A 14,843-nucleotide genomic window follows, 5' to 3' on the forward strand; every position below is an offset into this window, starting at 1 on the left:
CATAGGGAAGAAGCAATTTGTAATATAAAATAATTATCCCAAGAAATTGTTTAAGCATTATAAATATATTTATTAATTCAAATTCTTCAAACAACCATAACTTAATTATAAATTAATTATCAAGTTTACAGTATAATTTAATCTACCTGAAAGAAAGTACTTTTTCGTTATTATTTAATAATTTTAAATACAATTCTTGAATAAAATGTGGATATTCATTATTGATATATGCATACAACACATATTCAATAAGATATATTAATCATACTAAAAGAATGTATAGTATTTATTACAGTTTAATTAACACTTTTATAAATTGGACTTCGTTTTCATTATTGAAATTAATTTTCCGATTTAATACAGTTTAGAAATACATTAAGCATTTTCTATCTAAACATCGTAAATCATTATTTGATATTCCTTTTTTAATTTACAAAATAATCTCGTGTAATTGTATCACTTTTAACAAATGAACTGTTGACGATGTTATTGCTAAAATTATATTACTAAATTTGTATCATTTCCATCATTTAAGATTACAATATAATAAACTATAATTATTTAATTTCATTAATGGAATGTGATACCTCTTTATTATGCACAAGTAATTGTAAATTTAGATGCACGATATGACATCCTTACTATGGGGTTATAATACATGCTTCTGATAAAAATAGTGGCATAGAAAAATGAGAATATTTGAATATTAACCCTTTACGGCCATGTAATGTTTTTATAGGTGTAAATCCAAAATTTCTATGTTATTAATTCTTAGATGTAATGATATAATTGAATGTAATAAAACACTTTTTGTTTTAAATATTGATAGATTAATTTTACGTATTCTACATATATTTAATATTTGAATTTTCAAAACATAGTTCCTCATTAATTTTTATAATTCATGTAGTAAAGGGTTAATATATTTTATATAATTTGAAGATAAAAAATCGACATTATAATGTAACTTGTTCCATATAATTGATGACTTTTTCAGATTCTATTCTTACCTCATTAAAATATAGGGTTTGTTTAAATTTTAATTTCGATATAAACTGAAATTAACATTACAATGTTAAAAATATCATAATGCAACAAAACAAATGATAAAGCAATTTTTTAAGTTTACACATAATTTGTGCACATCCGTTTTAGATTATTTTATAATACATACGTGTACATGTTCTAAGCGTGATCTATATCATTTGTGTAAAATTCAAATAATTTGTAAGAATTAACTAAATTGAGCCTAAATTTAAGGCAGTAATAAATTTTGGAAGTATAATTATTATTTGAATTATAAATTGATCATTCTTAAAAAAGAAATTATTATAAATAAACTATAAATTTTATGCACTTACACATAACCGATTATCTATACTAATAAAATGGATTAAAAATATAACATCTTAGTAGACATAAAAATCTATATCTACATTAACATTTTCAGTCTAATTGTAACATATAAAACGAATTTGCGGAATAATTAATTTTGATACTTGCTTCAACTGCTTCATAAAATATCGAATATACGATGTAATCGAACATATTTTCGGTCGTGTAAAAAAAGATACAGAAATTATATAGAAAATTGATATGAATTAAAAACTTATAATACGTTGATTATGGCATTATTATAATATACACGGCAGTAATATGATAATATACCAGGATGTAAGATTCCTAAGTTTAATACTTTTATCGCGTCACGTTGTACTTTCCATTATAGGATAAATATGTTTGATTCATTAGCGCGATATCATTATCGAATAACTATTCAAAAATCAAAAACATTTTCAAACGAAAGAATATTTTTTACAATTCCAATTGAATATTTGCAAAAAAGGAAAATTTCATAAACTATATCATTATTTAACATAAAAAGATTAAATAGAACCTTTTTCAGTTTTAGAAAGCATCAGATAATTAGAAAACAATTATACATTCCATATAGATTATTTCATGTGCCCATAAATGAAAATCCGAATTTCTAATAAGAGATCACTTTGCTAATAATGGTAGATAGTGAATATGTTTGTAAAATGTTTTATAGAAGTAAAGTAAGCAAGTTTTGTGGAAATGCGTCCGCAGAAATGTATCTAATTATTACACTACAAGGCGCATTGAGGCTTAGTACGATTGTTCTAAATGGATGACTAGAGCACACATTTCGACTGTCGTTTATTTATTTCGTGCTAAGTTGTATAACTATTCGCTTCTCAAAGGTTTTTTTTCCCGTTGAGCATTATAAACTGCAGTGAAAGACGAACAGTTTTCTCAAAATTATATTATGCAAAGCAACATGCTACAAAATAAAAATCGAATCTTTGGTTCTAAAATAATGAATTATTTCTAAATGCGATACTGTAGCAATTGAAATCGATTTACTCAACTGGATAATGAATTACTAAAGAATATAGTAATTCAATATTTATACTATTTCTCTTTAGAAAAACTGTAATAGACTAACACCTTAACGACAGCATTATTATACTAAAAACTTATACTTAGCACTAAATATACCAGTTGTCCATTTCTTCTTCATTAGAAATGTGCAAAATAATTTGTAGTTTAGTGGACATTTTGTCCCAGTACCAATAAAATGATAGTTTTATATTTTATATCAATATTTAGAAAGACACTACGTCGAGTTTTCCGTCATTAAAGTGTTAAACCATATAAGCCATTTTAATGAAAATTATAATGCTGGAAAGATTGAATCCTTCCGATGTGGATTTAATTGGTTTCTGTAACGTCTTGCAAAGAAAGCTGCAATCACCTGAAAATATAATTATATATTCTTGACATTGATAGACAGTTGCATAATTCACAATGCTGATGTTATTCATAAACAGTGTTGATTACTATTATTAAAATGTATTAGAATTAATGAATTGTGCATATAAAGAGATATAATTTTAGATCAAAATTCAGGCATCTTCTATGTATACAGAAAATTTGTAAGACTGTTGCATGTATGACAATTATATTATAAATAATTACAACTGAAAAATGTGGAGCGATTATCTCTATTATATGCATATCAAAAGCAAAGTATTATATCTTTTATTAGAATTCTTGTGAGTTAGTTGTTATAATTAATAATCTGGTCGAAAAAATTAATTGAGGTTGAAACGTGATATCTCTTTTGAGATTTTAAATATTAATTGATATTACCTTACACATAAATTATATGTGAACAACATAAATAATATGTTCCTAAATATCTCAATATGAAACTTAAAAATCACAAATGAAACCACCCACCATCTATTAGGACGATCATATGAGGTGACAGAGGACATAGTGATGGTGTTAGACTAGAGAAAAGCACTAGGATTAGCTCGTGGATCTTTCTGGTTCCTGTATCGCACGGTCAACCATACACCAATAAACTGCAATATGAGTACACAAGTTAACATCAGCTCAATAATATTTTTCATTTTAACGAAAAACGTGTCACAAATGTAATGTATCATTTAAGCAGTATACATACTTTGCACACTACACTTTATAAACGAATATTGAATAGTATTTGAAAAGTCATTTTATGTAAAATTAATAGTGGATCCTTATTATATTACCTCAGTAAAGCTAAAGAACAATCCTATACTGCCACATAATTTAAATGCATAATCAATTGTAGATTGTAATATTAGCATACATGATGGACACATACAGTTATAATTGCCGGTAGGACAACAGATTTTCTGAAAATATAAAGTATTTTTTATTTTTGAAATATATGTTCTCCATTTAGTTCAAATACACTTACATTGACTACTTTGCAAGACAGTGGACCATCATTTTCTAACTCTATGCTAGTGCTATTAAAGCTGCAACAATTAAAAGTTGTCTGAACTTTCGCTTTCAAATCATCTCCAACACGTTTCCAGCCCTACAAATATTATCAAATGTCATTACTTTTATAGTAATGTAAACTAATAAAAATAATATTACCTGCTCTGCTAACTGTTCTTGTTGCTTGGTATTAACAGCAAGACAAGCACAAGCAATACTGAATTGAATTAAGAACAACAGGAATAGAATGAACATGTACTGTAAAAATAATGTTAAGGATTATATTTTTTATTTTTATGATATATCTAATTTAACGAGATTAACACTTTCAATGAAGATACATATACATTTCAAGTCAATTATTATAATACCTTGTATATAGGTAATGTTACCTAAAAAATAACTTACAACTAATCAGATATTTTATATTTACATTTAATTCTTTCCAATTAATCTAAACAGATAAATTCCATTACTTGTTTGAAATATCATTAGAAGTCGTAGAAAGTAACAGAATAATTTAACAAACAAAAAATGATTCACTTTCTTTTGACATAAACCTTACACTTGGTTAATAAAATATGAATAGTTTTCATTTTATTGATGGATAAAATAAAGGATACATAAATGTATTCAATTGAAACAATAAAAGAGCAATCATAAAACAATACAAATAAAGTATAAGAATTATTAGTGAATATTTTTATTAATATGATTATTGTCTTTAACATGTTCAAATACAGAAGTAAAATATGTATTTAACATTATTCAAAAGTAATAAGAATTTAAAAATTATTAACAATTAAAATCAACCAATAATAGTGTGGGAATCAGTTCGGTGCCCTTATCTTTTTTCACAAACCTACATGTGCTATTACTGATATATTAGGAAATTTTTTAATTGTTCATAACTGAAACTCAATTTGAAATTATAATTTTTTCATTCTTGATTATAGTTTCACATTATCCTAAAGTATCATCCCCTTAAATTTTCTCTTATCTATTAACGAGCATTGAATATCACTAACTTGTACATACTTAAATATATTTTTTGAAGGATACAAAGAATAATAAAACTTGATGGTGTTTAATAGCACCAATGAGTCCGAGTATTGAAATAAGTATTAAAATCACCCCACATGCTAAAATACCTCCTATTATAGGGAGATTTGTAACTAATGCAGATGCTCTTCCATAAACAGCTACGCCGATGAGAATAAATGCAACCACCTAAAATTTTAGCAATTTAAAAGTACTTAGTTGTTTACTTCCTATGGTTTAAAAGCAGACTAAAGAAACTAATTTTTACATGTCTATCCTTTTTCATACATGTTAAATTGCTGTCAGAGAAATAGATTATAAAATATGTTAATATTCTTGAAGAAAATTACTTCTATTAATTCATGACAACTAAATAAATAGTTAAATATCTGAAATTGGTAGAAGATTCTGTATGAGATATATGTATTTATCTAATACAAGCTAAATGGCTTCTTGGTGACAGAAAATAAAAGAATAAAATCGTTTCCATATTCGCCTCATATATATTAATAACTATCTGAAAACCCATAAGAAGTTGCGATAAAATTGAATTAAAGCGAAAGGGTTCAGTTTTGCATAGAGTAGACAAATCTATGCCAGGAAGTACAGCTTACGATATAAAGGATGTTTAGTGCTGTCAAAGCATTTTTGGAACAAGTGAAACCGCCACACATCTTCGTATAGTAGCTTTGTTCTCTTCGGCGTATTCACCCGCAAGGGTTTGTCGTTTTGTTGACTCACAGTAATCTAAGAATTTGCACACTTTATTATTAATACACACGAATTAACAAGAAATATGCATACGCGATCAACCCTTGTTGCAGACAGTTTACGACTGCTCGCACTGCTACAGTTCGAGTGCAATCGACTTCGATTTCTCGAGATTGCGTTTTACCCGCGCAAGATAAATATTGTACTTAGAATTTCACAGGTGTAGAATTCACAGGTGACGATACACATTGCGTTCCAGTAATTAAAACGTCATTCGCAGTGCAATATATTCATTACTTTAGGTTGTTTATATAAATTACTTAAATTTTTGAACTCCATTTTGAATTAAACATGTGTGCCATTTCAATATCAACAAACAAATATATTTGATTATAATTTGGAAAGGAAGTACGTTTTTAATTATATTATGTTAACAGCGTGAGTTTTCCTTAAATTTATGATTTCTCGTGATATTATTTAAGAACTGAGTTTAATTATTGATTCAATTCGTTAATTTTTATGGTAATTAATCGTCTTCATCGTTAGACTTTAATATTCACTTGAATTATTCGATTTAAAAAGTTTTCAAGATATAAAATGATTTTTATTGTACCGATTGTTGCACTGACAAATAAAATATGACTACTGTATAATTAACTCGATTAATATATTCTTAGAGATAAATTATATATAATAAATACAGATAAAATGTATTTGTAAACAATTAATTAATACTATAAATGGAAGTACTCACGAAATGAAGTTGCGGGTAACGAAATTATACTAAATTAATGATAATTTGAACTTCTGGATTCTAAGACTCAACGCAGAGTGTTCTTTGCTTTTCCAAACCACATTTAGACATTTGAGCGAAATAAATATTACGGTCATAAATATTTCGTGATAACAGGTGCCGAGATTAAATTCTTTTGATGCGAAGCGCAAATTAAACGCATCAGATAACGCATAGGTGTGTTTTCATCATAGAACGTATAATTTTTAAAAATATTTGGATATTACATATTTTATCTTTTATTCATACCGTAAATTAAAACTGACACAGTATTTACCTTTAGTATATCTACTTAATAAAATAGTTGTTATGTATTAAAAAATATACCTCAAGCTTAAGTTACTCTACAAAAACTTAGTAACAATTGTAAGTATAATATCAACTAAAAAAGTCGAATCTTAGTAGAATATTGTTGTAGGATTTGTTGTATAAAAAGCCTTTAAATTGTATTTGGTAGTTTATAGCAAATAATTACTATTTGTAATTTTAGTTTAGAGTTCCTCTTTTGCTGACATTTCTCGTCCTTTTGCTTCTCATTTGCGTTTCGCCGTGATAAAATTTGAAGAGTTTCTTACGAACAAGGAAGTGGGGATCGTCTGAAATTTGATTACGATAACAGATCTGCTGATAAACTGATGTATAAAATCTAGTACGTCGTGATTAAACTTCCATTCTAACTATAATGTGTTAAAAAGAGGCTCGAAGAACGCCAGCTCGTAGCTGTTGTACTTTCTGGTGGCATCGTCACGTTCCATCGCTATCTCTGTAAGCATTGCATTAGCGGGAATCGCACATAATTAATCAGAGTCCCGTGAAAATCTTCCACAATTCGTGGAAACAAGTTCTATAATTGCATCATGCAAACACACTGTTGTCTCGTTTTTCATGACAAATGAATGTGTTCGATATAAACACGAAATTTGAATGTTTGACACAAAATATAAATTGTAAAGATCGCATATTAAGGTATTCCTCATTTGTTGTAGTCCAGTATAAGAAGAAATAAGAAATATGGACGAATCGCGCATTAAGTGGTGGCCGCAATATTTAGCAGCGATTACAGGTAATAAAGTTTATTAAAATTTATACTTTTTTATAGTAAGACAAATATTACCTCATAAACTGAATTATTATTATCAGTTAAGTTTCATAAGGCTAGGCTGCGGATTTGTATGTAAAATACTGTACATCAATTGCTAAATTGAAATTTCTGCCATGCATTAATCATTTTAATATATTGAAAATAATTCACCGATATTTTTAAATCATGTTTTATCTTTCTATTATTTTAAATTTCTATTTAATATAAATAATCTATTTAAAAGGACTGAGCACTATGTCTACGACACACTCATTTAACATATTTTGTCTAAGAACTCCGAAACTAAAAATGGGTAGCATATTTCTGCAGGTAAAATATATGTATTTAATTATTTAAAAGAAAGATTGTAGAACTATATAAATATGATGTGCTGCATTAAATGCAATGTGGGGGCAGTATTTTAGTCATTTTCTAGTAGACTAGTTCCTTTATCATCTAAATAAAATTCAAGTTATTTAGTCCAGTTCTAAAAAAGTGATTGCGTTTTAAAAGGTGTACGAAAACTTTTGTGGACCACTGTATGCAACTAAAGGGATTGAAATCAATTAATTTATGCAATTATTTTAAAATACGTGAAGGGAAGAAGTTTAGATGAATAATGCAGTTTGCAATATTTTTTCAATATGAAGAGATGCTAGCAGAAAAATTGAACAGTTAAAAGTGCAAGCAAACAGTCTGATTTATTATGTGACGACTTCTGTAAGATCTTGCTTGGTGAAACCACGTGAATGATTATCATAATGCGCGTGAGAATATTGAACGATTTGTTGATAAATGTAAACAAATGTTTTGTTTATTTTCAAAATAAGAACAAAAGAGGAATTCACTGTTATTAAATCGTGTTGCTATTCTAAAGCAGTATTCTAAAGAAACGGAAGTGGTTAATCTTATAAACGATTTTAATGGAGAGAAATAATTTATCATATTTATTAATAATTATTCTTGAGACATTTTGCTCCCTATTTTCTAATATATGAATGATTATTTTGGTTTCACAATAATGTTCAAACATGAAAGCTGTTATCACAAATGTTGAAGTATTTACCAACGTTACTGGTGCAACAACAGCCTCCTACTATTTGTTCGAACAATTAAGCGCATTCTTAGCTGCCGGAAAAAAACGTCCGAATTTATTGGGTACTTTTCAGCGAACGTGTCACTTTCTTTTCATGGATTCATTAAGCTGAATAACTGCTGTTGCAAAAACTCATTTTTCATTACAAATGAATGTCGCCAAAGATTAGATCCTTTTATTACAAATGGATGTCGCGATCCTCTCCCGTTCTCCGGTAATTCGTTATGTGATTTATGATTAAAAACGTGACGAAATTGTGTTGGAAGTTTCATGTTTGAGAAAACTGCATTCGAAAATTAGTCAAGTGTACTACTTAGACTATGGGTCTTTACGCATTTACGATATTCTTTAAAGTACAAGAAAACATGTATATTAACAAAGATTGATCGCATTTTTCTTACTGTATTTTATTAAAATTAATAAAAGCTTTATTCATTCAAAATGTGATAAATACAAAAATTATTTATTTATTAAGTAATACCTAGGTACGGAGTTTGTTTCCGAACGCTTTCGAATTCTAAACCGCATTAATTGCTATACATCTCTTTTTGTTCGCAGTAATGCGTACAAAATTTCTTATATGGTATTAGGGTTTGAGGGTAATCAATTTTGATTGTTATGCAAAACACATCATTCTTCAATAAAATGCTCAAGTGATAAGTTAGGATAAATTAAAATAAAGAACGATTGAAGCATGATACTGTAGTCATCGGCACATTTACCCTATATCGTTAAAAAATATTGCAAAAGGTTTCGCTCGAACTTATTACATTTGAACAACGTTTTTTTTTTATACGAATCGACGTGCGGCAGATCGTTACAGGTCTCTTGTAATGAATTGACCCAAAAATGAGCATGCAGAGCGGGGAAAAGGGTGTAAAACAGACGCGGCAGTTGCTTCTGTTGTCGGTTGTAAATTTTTAACCGAGTTAATAGTGTGCTCGTTCAGTACTGCCTATGTACACCCGCTTAACATTTGATTGCATATTGAGCGACAATGTTTGCAGAAGTCTCTACTTCAGCATTTTTCTAGAAACAAAAGGTAGGGAACCTCTGGGCTCCTTCGTGTTCTTATCTTCTGACTGCACATGCGCCGTATTTGGCACAATTTGTTTCAGTGCAGCGATGCACCTAGATATAGTTAAAACACCGTGCGATAAGTCAATTCGTATAATCGTTGCAATTCAAGGTGACTGCATAATATCTAACCAGATGATCAACGTGCTGGTGCTATAAAGAGCTACCGAGGTTATCCCGTAATGCTTTGTGCCAGGCTTTTCATTTCAATCTTTGGAAAGACTAAAGACTATATAAGTCAGGGCTTCAAACTTACGTAACAATGATTCTATTATTGGTTTTGTAAATCAATTGAGTTACGTTGAGATTATTGTAATCTCTCATTTGGTTTTATAGATACTTTGCAATAAAAGTTAGGTTCGATTGATAAATAATATTTAATCTTTTACGAAATTCGCAGTTTATGGAAGGAAAGAAATTAAAAGACTCCTCAATTTGTTATATTATGAATGTGATTTCGTTTTATTTTGTTTAGTAATATTTTAAGTACGAATACGCGAAATCTTACGCGTATTTTTTTATAAATATATTCTTTCTTATGAATATTTGCCCGACTTTTGATGCACTCAGTAAATAAAGTCCATCAATCATCAAACAAGAGACTTTATCAGTGAATTACTTGTAGTTCATGGCCAGGAGAACTTTCTTTCTCTATTATTGTTATTTCTACAAAGTTTTCCCTTTTTGCTTATACAGAAGTTATGGCTTTGTTGTAAATTGTTAATTTGGTTTTTGTTTGCAAGATTAGTATCGTCCAGCGCAGTTAGCGATTCGTTGTTCGTTCGATTGAAAGTTTCGAATAGAGCAATTTTATATGTCTAATTTTTGTTTAAAAAAACAGCCACCTTATCCATGGCAACATCTGGAGCTCACATAGGCTGGACATCACCGACATTACCGCAACTGAAATCTCCGGATTCTCATATTTTATTGACTTCGGACGATGCATCGTGGATCGCCTCGTTCGTCCTCCTCGGTTCGATACCGGGCAACGTGTTCGCAGCTTTCATAGTAGATTGGCTCGGTCGAAAGATCTGCCTGCTAATAGCTGGAGTACCTCTCACAGTCGGCTGGATCCTAATCCTGGTAGCCTCGAGCCCGTACGTCTTATATATCTCGAGATTCATCAGCGGATTCGGCCTCGGCGTGGCGTACGTCGTGTGTCCTATGTACATCGGTGAGATCGCCGACAAGGAGATCCGGGGGTCCTTGGGGTCTTTCATTAAACTAATGGTGACCTTCGGCGAGTTGTACGCCCATGCGATTGGACCTTTTGTCCCCTACAACTGCTTGACTTACAGTTGCGCTGTAATTCCTATAATCTTCTTCCTGACGTTCACCTGGATGCCCGAGTCTCCGTACTTCTTGCTGATGAAGAACCGCGAGGACCAGGCTATGAAGAGTCTGAAGTCGCTCAAACGGTACGCAACGGAAGAGCAATTGGAAGAGGATATGGAGCAAATACAGAAGACCGTGATCCGCGATCTCACCGATAAAGGACACTTCTGGGACCTATTCAACACACCTGGCAATAGGAAAGCTGTGATGATCAGCTTTGGTCTCCAGCTGGTGCTCCAATTCAGCGGCATAGCTGCTGTAGAGTCGTATACTCAGGAAATTCTCGAGGAGGCCGACACGGAATTGTCCGCTGGGATAGCAGTGATCATTTTAAGTATGTTGCAACTGATCGCTGGCGTTGCAGCCGCAGCTTTGGTAGATAAATTAGGTAGGAGACCGCTGCTTCTGATCACGACTCTACTAGGTGGATTGTCTTTAGCCGTGGCCGGTGCATTCTACTTCCTCAAGTTCCAGATGTACATCAATATGTCTAACTTTGGCTGGATTCTTCATGCCTCTGTAATATTCTACGAACTCATTATAGCGTTAGGCTTAAATCCATTGTCCTACATGATGCTCGGTGAGCTGTTCCCTACAAACGTCAAAGGGGCAGCTGTGTCCTTAGCTAATGTCTGGGCTTCCCTGTGGGCATTTTTCGTCTCGAAAATGTATCAGGTGATTTCCGATTCGTGTGGAGTCTATACATCCTTCGGTTGGTTTGCTGTTAGTTGTTTCCTTGGTATCGTTTTTATCTTCTTCGTGGTACCGGAAACCAAAGGAAAATCGTTGCTAGAAATACAAGAGGATCTAAACTGTAAGAAGGGAAAACAACGGAAAGGGCATATGAAAAAGAAAGAAATTCAGGTATGTACTCTTGCTTAAGTTTTTTAAGAGTGTGTCTTTCTTTTAATGATGGTGGTCTGGATTTGCAAACGTATCTCGAAAAAATCAATAATAGATTTCTACAGTTTTTAAAATAATTTACATTCGAGATACAAAATTCTTTATAGAAATCGGAGACTATGGTTTTCGAATTTATTTGTCTAAAAACAAATGCGATTCTGATACTGGACAAAATTTTGTATTTATCTCTTCAGTGCGTACGTTGGGAAATTCATAAGAAATATTGTTAGCCTTTTGTGACCTTCCTAAATTTCTTCTAAAGCAGTGCAACTTAATAATCTCCTTTATTTTAGATTTTATCCAACAAAGCAGAAATCTATGTTTCTTATAAATTCGTAAACAAAGAATGGATGTTTTGCATTCTAGTTACAGTGCATTGTTAAAATTTGTTAAGATATAACAATTTTGTACACTAACTAATAAGCATCAAAATTAGCTCTGGTATTTTGTAGCACGATGAGTTATAATTAGACTGCGAATTTTATGCATTTATGACAAAAATGAATTGCAAGGTCATTAGAAGAAGTTGTGGATATTGCTACATTATTTTCAACTTATTATAATTATTAAATGAAGAAAGACATTTCCCTCTAACTTTTGTGTCTTATACTTAACTTAAGCAATTTGTATTTTCTATACGGATCTGCAGGCTAGTTAGAGTAAATCGAACATTCATTTTCGAAATTGAACACAGACCACCATTTTGACTGGAATCTTGAAAAATCTAAGCAATTGGATATTAAACAAGTGTTTTTCATGAGTTTCTAAAAGTTTTGCAGGTGTCAATTATATCTGATATTTCTGCTTTAATATTACTTTATAGCCAGAGTATTTTTAAATATGTTCATCCTTGAAGTTTTTTTCTCTTCCAACTTAGAATGTAAGAAGTGTTACTTTTTAAACGAGGGCCCGTATCTCACTTGAAAAAATTTGCTTCGGTTAGAATGACAACATTTTTCTGAAGAAAAAACAGTAAATTTATCAAAACAGCATCGACGTGTTTTGCGTCATACTAAGAAGTTACTGAACAAACATTTATACTTACAAATTAATATACGTATCTGCATACAGGGTGTTTTGTTTATCTTGCAAACTTTAATATGTTTGTTGCTTTTGCGGGTACACAAAAGTAGTAGCAAGAGAAAGTCGTTGCATGTTTAATTCTTCTGTAAAATTTTTATTATTTTGCATGTCGGTATGACCTCCATTGTTTTCAAGACATTTTCGTATACGAACCTGAAATGATGATCTAGCACGTTCGATTATAGTTTAACGGTTCTTAGTTTCTTTGAAATCTTTATGAGATTTTTACAGAGGTTTATTTAAGATTTGTTTATCAGCTGTAACAACACGATGATGAAGATATGTCATTGTTATTCAATAATTATCTATGATCTTGAAACCTCGAAAAAAAAACGAAAATTCGAAGATTTAAGTATTCGTCTAAACCAAAAGACTTTACTTCAGCGAAACACCATGTAGATAGTTATATGCAAATGGTGTGCTCCGTTTGTATGATAAAATATGGTAAAATGTTTGCTGATCTTGTCAGTGATAGCCGAAGCAATTTTAACCGAGAATAGTGCGATTTTCTCCATGTTTTCTTGAAATTAATTCCAGATCGGAAGAATTTTTCGAAATCATGCGATAGTATGTGTGCGCTAGTCAGGATTCCGACCGCAAAGAGCAAACTCGCATGACCATCTTCTTTCCCTTTCAGGCAGGGTTAAACGTTGAGACTGATAGATATTAAATTAATCGTAAGCTATATATTTATTTACTGCCAAATGATGTTACATGGTGACAGGAACAGTACTGAAGCAATGTGATAACACGATTTTATAAACGATGCGAAACTCCATCGATTTTTTCAAGTCATCGAAGCGAAACAAAATTATTCAATCCGTGGATCACCGTAATTACTCGAAGAATATATATTTTCGATTCGATGAAACGTCAATTAGCATGACGGTCGATACTCTCAAACGAAACTGATTATAATGAAACGAACGAAAGGTGGTACACGGATTAAATATATCAAAGCTCTTAGGGAAACATAATTTCCTTGTAACTAGTTTGGCGATTACGAACATCTAATATCCCTTTGAGGCAGGGTGCAAGAAACATAATTAATAACGCGATTACGATTAAACGTTATCAAAGTGCGCCGTGTATTATCGCGAGTGTGTAAAATTGCGCGCGCTAATGGCCCTGTTGCAAAAAGGATTTCTGTGAGCACCGTAGCATGATTCATTTCGTACATACGTATACACATCTCGGACATATTAATGCAAATGATCGACGACAGAAATAGCTGCAACATCGATCCGACCATAGCGAAGAATATACAACATTTCTCTTTGATATTTCTGCAGTTCTTCAAAATATTATCAGCAACATGGATTCGAATGTTCTCCTGATCATGCTACGGAATATTTGCTATTACACTAGAGATTTTAACGACTTTTAGTCTGAGTTACATTGGAATAAGCCAATTTAAATGTTCCCTACGTATAGGAACTGATGTTTCTAAGATCTTAATTGTACATTGCATTCCTCTCATATAATCGCCCCCGCTTAATTCGCATAATCCGATTATAAGGTATGGCGGATCTGTTTTTGCGTTCCTTTCGGTCGCTGTCGGCTCGCTGCTGCATCAACAAAGGCAAATCGCTTTGATGTAGTAGCCCGAGCGATGTAATTAGACATGAAGAGGGTCGACAGAGCGCGATTATATGAAATGAATACAGTGTTTATTATATAATGCGTTTTAACTCAACTATTACGTTCACGCAATTGCACGACTCTCTACAATTCCCTTTCAAGCAGGGTGTGAAATAATCGAGACGCAACGTCGTTCAGATTTCTACCATGTAGAAGTTTGCAATTTATAATGTTAATAAAGTTTACTGTTTAAGGGAAGCAATTAAATCATCGTAACTCTTGTTATTTATACCTTCAACTTGTTCCGTTACGCTTAATGTTTCTGTGCATTTCTCTGT

At 31.2% G+C, this 14,843-nt stretch overlaps 2 protein-coding genes across 3 annotated transcripts; one reads left to right on the forward strand and one right to left on the reverse strand.

The window, feature by feature from the left end:
- Positions 1–262: 262 nt before the first annotated feature.
- On the reverse strand, positions 263–5,707 carry Tsp97E (Tetraspanin 97E). 2 transcript variants are annotated; one of them, XM_033483553.2, is made up of 7 exons: positions 5,457–5,704; positions 4,864–5,031; positions 3,961–4,059; positions 3,776–3,898; positions 3,585–3,710; positions 3,268–3,395; positions 2,165–2,779 (listed from the first exon to the last, which is right to left on the reverse strand). In XM_033483553.2, the coding sequence occupies exons 1-6, from the start codon at positions 5,514–5,516 to the stop codon at positions 3,321–3,323; spliced, it is 651 nt and encodes a 216-aa protein (XP_033339444.1). In that variant the 5' UTR covers positions 5,517–5,704; the 3' UTR covers positions 2,165–2,779; positions 3,268–3,320. The 2 variants fall into 2 exon arrangements, with proteins under 2 accessions (XP_033339445.1, XP_033339444.1); XM_033483554.2 differs by lacking the exon at positions 3,268–3,395 and having other exon boundaries at positions 263–2,779; positions 5,457–5,707.
- Positions 5,708–7,004: 1,297 nt separating this feature from the next.
- Positions 7,005–14,772, forward strand: LOC117227971 (facilitated trehalose transporter Tret1). The gene is made up of 3 exons (XM_033483550.2): positions 7,005–7,111; positions 7,333–7,409; positions 10,442–14,772. Exons 2-3 carry the CDS (start codon positions 7,358–7,360, stop codon positions 11,818–11,820), a joined length of 1,431 nt encoding a protein of 476 aa, XP_033339441.1. The 5' UTR covers positions 7,005–7,111; positions 7,333–7,357; the 3' UTR covers positions 11,821–14,772.
- Positions 14,773–14,843: the final 71 nt, after the last annotated feature.

The sequence above is a fragment of the Megalopta genalis genome, chromosome 17, assembly GCF_051020955.1.
Source record: "Megalopta genalis isolate 19385.01 chromosome 17, iyMegGena1_principal, whole genome shotgun sequence".
Taxonomy (NCBI): domain Eukaryota; kingdom Metazoa; phylum Arthropoda; class Insecta; order Hymenoptera; family Halictidae; genus Megalopta; species Megalopta genalis.